The sequence below is a fragment of the Lottia gigantea genome, assembly GCF_000327385.1.
Source record: "Lottia gigantea unplaced genomic scaffold LOTGIsca_56, whole genome shotgun sequence".
Taxonomy (NCBI): domain Eukaryota; kingdom Metazoa; phylum Mollusca; class Gastropoda; family Lottiidae; genus Lottia; species Lottia gigantea.
This window is the reverse complement of record NW_008709919.1, coordinates 1033786-1039442: the sequence shown is the minus strand read 5'-3', so window position 1 is coordinate 1039442 and position 5657 is coordinate 1033786. Positions and strand designations below refer to the sequence as shown.

The 5657-nt window shown below is 34.4% G+C and overlaps 1 protein-coding gene across 1 annotated transcript; it reads right to left on the bottom strand.

Annotated features, from left to right (window-relative positions):
* Window positions 1–1077: 1077 nt before the first annotated feature.
* LOTGIDRAFT_234868 (hypothetical protein) lies at window positions 1078–5152 on the bottom strand. Its single transcript, XM_009063218.1, has 6 exons — window positions 4467–5152; window positions 4127–4187; window positions 2809–2919; window positions 2377–2484; window positions 1776–1861; window positions 1078–1552 (listed from the first exon to the last, which is right to left on the bottom strand). Exons 1-6 carry the CDS (start codon window positions 4507–4509, stop codon window positions 1467–1469), a joined length of 495 nt encoding a protein of 164 aa, XP_009061466.1. The 5' UTR covers window positions 4510–5152; the 3' UTR covers window positions 1078–1466.
* Window positions 5153–5657: the final 505 nt, after the last annotated feature.

The following is a 5657-nucleotide window of genomic DNA, read 5'->3' as shown; positions in this document are numbered from 1 at the left end:
TCGGTCAATCCGAGTGCTGTCTTCTGTCGACCGGCGCCGACCACCGTGGCTAGAACCCTGGTTTCAATGCCTTTCGGAAACCTAGCCACAAACTTAGGGCGAAGGACTTGACATTTCAATTAATTGAGAAATTTCAATAACTGTCTACTGTACAAGGCTGAAAAGCACCAGAAACAGTTGAAACTCAGCACTCAAGGTAATTACCACCCAGTGATTGACGGAACTTAACATCAAGTAGATATTTAAATGTTTCCTTCATGTACTTCACTGTAATTGATTTCGCTTCATGCGTTAATCATTACATTTGAATAATTTATCAATTTCAATTAAAGGGAGAGAATTTCATTAATTGTATATGATTTTCCACAATTAAACGGCGGGATTATATTTTTATGGGAACACTATTACCAGTGCTTCTCAGCAGGATGGGAACTGGAAGACCATGGAGGGGTAAAATATTGCCAGAAGGGAAATGGGGAGGAATCTACGGTTGTCATCTCCTACCACGTGGTGGATTGTGGGTTCAGCATGGCGAATGATATACTCAAAAAGAAACGTGGTTTGTTGAAGATACTAAGCAGGTGATCTACGACTGAAATCGTACGTCACCAATGACATACAGAAAATCGTGAACGAACATTCAGCCCAAGGGACATTTTGAACTATCTCTACATGTGGAGGAGGATTTATATATTCATTCATGGTTAATCTTTGAATACATTTTTCAAGTGAAATACGTTTCAAAATGACTGATTTTTTGGGTAGGAATAGATTTGGAAGAACTCTTTCGGAGAGGAATGATACAATTTTACATTTTTTACCATTAAACCCTTAATGGTCGTTTGAATGCCTGCTTTGCCTATGCATCTTAATAGGATCCAACCCAATTGTATCCTAAAGACGTCATAGTACACATTTTACTATACTGTAGCCAGACTCAATTGTTCAGGTGTCAATGGGGTTTAGTATAAGTTTCATTTACAATTTATAGTAGGAGGGGAAATTGCTCCTCCTTGTAGCTGTGGGCCTCCTCATTAATCATAGTTGCACTCTTGCATTGAATTATGACAACTCACATACAGAAGGTTAAAAATTTATTAGAAATATGGCAGTATAATTCAGTTAGTAACATTTGATATGTCAAACGGAAATTATATTAAAAGAAGTATTTCACAATGATTAACTCTAAAAAAATTTCAAACGTAAAATATACAAAAAGTTCACGCTAAAAATAAATTCATTGACATTTATATAAAAAAAAAACACTAAGATGATCATGTCTGGAATATTTCAAATGACAATTCTTCGGATCCTTATATCATTTAAAAACGTTCATTTGAGTTAAATAAAACAAGCATGACCTCAAAATATAAAATCTGTTACAGGTCATGTAGTTAAGCAACAAGCTTAGGGTGAAAATATACATTTATCTAAAATATTTTAATTCATCTACTATGGACGGTTCGTCAAGAATTTTTCATCTGAAACATTTGTAATCCTTGTTGGAGTACCGAATTTTTCATTCCATCAGCGGCATGAACACAAGTTACTCCTAAAATTAAAACAAAACGGCGTTCAGTACGGTTCAATATTTGGTTAAAAAAAACTGAATATGTTTGTTAAAAAAAGCAATTGACAATTATATTTTTAACTTGATGGTATCAGTAAATCCTATCAGTTAACAGAGGTTTGCAATGCTCAAAGCTGCAAATAGGCGTTACGTGTTGTACCTTACCTTATAGCCTATAGTTTCGTGAATATAGATTGAGTCTTACCTAGTGCTCCAACCTCAACAATATTTCTATGTTCATCATCAAAGAATAACATGTCTTTGTGGGCCACGCCACTGTTGCTCTGAAATCTGTATAAAATCAAAACTCATAGACAAGGAGAGGTTCTAATGGTTTGCTTTTACATTATTGAGTATTTAAAGGTTTAGAAAGAAACTTTCATATCGATATCAAGTATCGTATACATGAATGGGGTCATTAACAAGCTTCCTTGGCGTTTATGGTAGAGTTGGCAGAAGGTGATCTGAACAGAAAGCTGGCTTTGTTTCTCATTTCCATCTTTCCAGCAAGAACCAGGATGGTCATTGACCAAATTTATTTTGACTGTCGGTAGACCTAGACTAGATATACGTATGTATGTCAGTTTCCTTCTTGCGATAGCTCACTCTTGCAAATCCGAACAGACCATTTTACAGAATGGCTAGGTATAGATTGCAATATCACTACCAGCAAATTTTGTTTTTCAAAACTTATCTGTCGGTGGTAGATGCCTTTTCAATTCCTTATTCATAATTTTCATAAAATTGAGTATTTTAAAAAATAATTTCACACGAGGAAACCTGGAGGAATGTTTACTTAAACTTACTTCTTAAAATGTGCAATTTTACTACCAGGATATATCTCTTTATATTTAAGATATTTATCCCATTTAAACAAGCTGACTAAACTGTTAGCTTCTGTTATACTACCAGTTCTACAAATGAAGACTAAATACAGACATGGCATGAAATGCTAAACTAGGTTGGTCATACAGGCTTCCAATTTTTGATGTAAAATTATTAGAGATTATGTGTGCTGACCAATTCATGTCATAAGAACTTATATACGATGTACCTGTATGGAGGAAAGCGTCAAGTGTGTCGGGTAGGACAATACACCAAGGTCTCAGATGGAAATCTATTAAGAAGGATAGTGCCTCCGTCCTAAAATATTTTCAAATATGGCAAAATGCATGATATTGACTTCCTCTACTCATCGACCCAGAGTACGTAAACATCTTTCACTTCAATCAACCTACCGTGATGCTACGGCTAGTGTATAGCCCTCAGAATGTAATTTTTGTAACATAGCCGGGACATCTGGGTAATATTTAACACGTTTTCCACTCTTATCATACACTTTACCATCACTACAGCAAAATATACAATTCAATATCATGGAATATAATATTGATATTCTTAATTCTCTATGTTTAGTTATAAAATAGCTTTACTGTTTGACTTTGACTATTGGTCAACCATTTGGACTCACTCCACTAATTCATTTGCCATCTCTTCCCATGTTAAAACACGAAATTCAACCTTCTATAACTTTTTCCAGAAATCTCGTTGAAAGCTTTCCAATATGTCGAATGAAAGCCTGACCAATTCTCAATGTCTCCTAAAAAATTCATTATATGATGACCATGAAAATTTTGAGCTACTAAAATTGAAAGTAGACTACTACCGGTTATACTCATCCGCTAGAGTTTGGCACTTCACAAAACGACTATTTTTAGAATTAGCCTTCCGCCTTTAAGTCTCTCATCATCTCACCAAATCTGAAAGATAATGCAATTTCAGACATCAAATTCCAAATCTAGACCAAATTTTACCCAAAAATAGGCAGGCAAAAACCCCAAAAGGGAGAGAGAAAGAAGATTTCTAAAAATAGCCTGGACTACATTCCTATACAATCATTTGCATAAAATGTTTTAGTGGAGTGAGTCCATTTGATATATAAAGGGAAATAACCGAGAACCATTTAGGTTCAATTAAACTGATAATACAAATCGTAAACAGAATGAAATCAAACTTTCGGTCTGTTTGCATGTAAGTAATATACGTTCCTATCTTACAAATCATTGTAGTGAGTTCAAAAGTAACTTCAGATAATGAAAATATGGTCAGGACATTAATATTCCTTTCTTACTTCTTCAATTTAACCGTTTTGGTACTATAGTTCCAGTGGCATAGCGATTTTGAGAGTAGAATAATTTTTCATTCTTTATGATCCGAGGGGGAGGGGGGCGGGGCATGACTCAAACCTTACTGCCTAAATACGCCATTGCACAGTTCATTATATATAGTAGTTTGTTTCATAAATGTACATAGGTAATCCGATTTCCTATACTTAATTGATTAAGTGAATTAACTTCTACATGCAAATTAAATCTAACCCTTAACATCAACCGAACATCAGAGATATTTGATCTGCATGTTATGGTTAGAGGCAAGTTCAAATTTATGAATAATTTTTGTTAAATTCACCCCGCATTCAATTACAATAAGTATCCCAGTAAGTGATCGTAATATATTGCCGTATCATTGGATTACAAAGTAGAAAAAAGTTCTTACCTTTGTTTTTTAAAAGGTGGCGTTACGTGTGTATCTACCCAAAATGGCCAGAGTGTATAATCTACAAAAATTGACACAAAACGGTACGTAGAAAAACAATTTAAACCTAAACAACACAATCCTAGGTACATAATAAACTATTTTCTTTAAAAATTAAATATGAACAGGAAATACCAGGCAAGAAACTTCCTTTTCCTCACTTTTGAACTTCTGAAAATGGTAACTGAATTTCAGCAACTGCTGCAGCAGTCCAGTTTCTTATTTGATACGTTCAGAGTGTCTGGTGACCAGTCCACTACCTACAAAGTATCGAACAGCTCTTTATGTAATCCCTGCTTACCCAAATCAAAAACTATCAGTTTAGGTCTTAAAGTCCCCGCCATTGTATGAGATAAATGCTGAATGGAAAGGAATAACACTTTCTGAAATAAAATTTATATAAAAATGTGAAGCATTTCATTACACTAAGTGGAAAATTAATTAGAGAATTGATCGGCGTCACAACCTATTATCGTCACAATCTGTTTGGTTTACCCTAAGGAATTGACATCAACAATACATTAAGTAACCCGGGTAATGACCAATAATTCAATACTAATGTGCGAACCTGTAAGAACATTTTGATTTAAAAAGATTGAACCTGTCGATGATGTATGAAGGTTAGAAAAATCTAAAACCAAACCGAAAGTGATGAAGCTTTAAGCAAATACATAATTATATCAGCAAATTAAACATTCGAATACATTACTATTAGGAGCACTGGGTAATTGAGATTCGTATCTCGACCCACCTTGAAAATAAAAGCAAAATTTACGTTGAGGAATAGGTCTTGAAAGTCTTAACAAACTATGTCACTACTCTTGATCTTCTTTCATATATCGTAGAGCCGGTAATAAACATCCTCATTGCGAAACTACCACACTTGTGTGTATAATATAGGCCACATAGTGAAACTGTACCCTTTTAATATAACCCTTTGTCATCCTTACAATAACAATACCGGCCTTACTGAAAAAGTGTGGCAATAGCTTTTTAACAGTTGAACAAAAGTATCAAACCGTTTTCTGCAATTGTAGGGAATCTTATAAACCTTTTTTTTCAACAAACATTATAGTCCTGTAGTACATTTCTCTACAAAATGCGATCACCCGAGTCTACTCGAGTAGCGAGTCAACACGCGAACTCCATTTTACTAATCGAGTTCAACACGTCAATATATTGTGTATATAGCTTTATCAGCTCAGCCAGAGTCCTTTATAACATGTCATTCAAGATCTACTCTTTGTAAATATAAAAGTACAGAATCCTTTCCAAATTCTCTGTAGATAAAACTGTTAAAATAATCTCACGGCTTTAACCGCCAATTTTCATCTAACCTTGTATCTTACATTCTGTATGCACTTGGTTTATAGTATCTTATTTCTATTCCCTAGCCTAGCCGTGAACTTCAAAGAGAGTGTAATTTATCGATTTAAAAGAAAGAAGGTCCAATGAACTGCTAATGTACGGATCTTCCTGTTAAAATGTTAAT

Bases quoted from the DNA above. Each gene is read 5' to 3' on its own strand.
- LOTGIDRAFT_234868 (XM_009063218.1), bottom strand. From the start codon at position 4,509: ATGGCGGGGACTTTAAGACCTAAACTGATAGTTTTTGATTTGG. The intron at 2,485-2,808 runs GTAGGTTGATTG...CTTCATTTGTAG, and splicing joins ACACTAGCCGTAGCATCACG to AACTGGTAGTATAACAGAAG. The intron at 1,862-2,376 runs GTAAGTTTAAGT...GATTTTATACAG, and splicing joins AAAATTGCACATTTTAAGAA to ATTTCAGAGCAACAGTGGCG.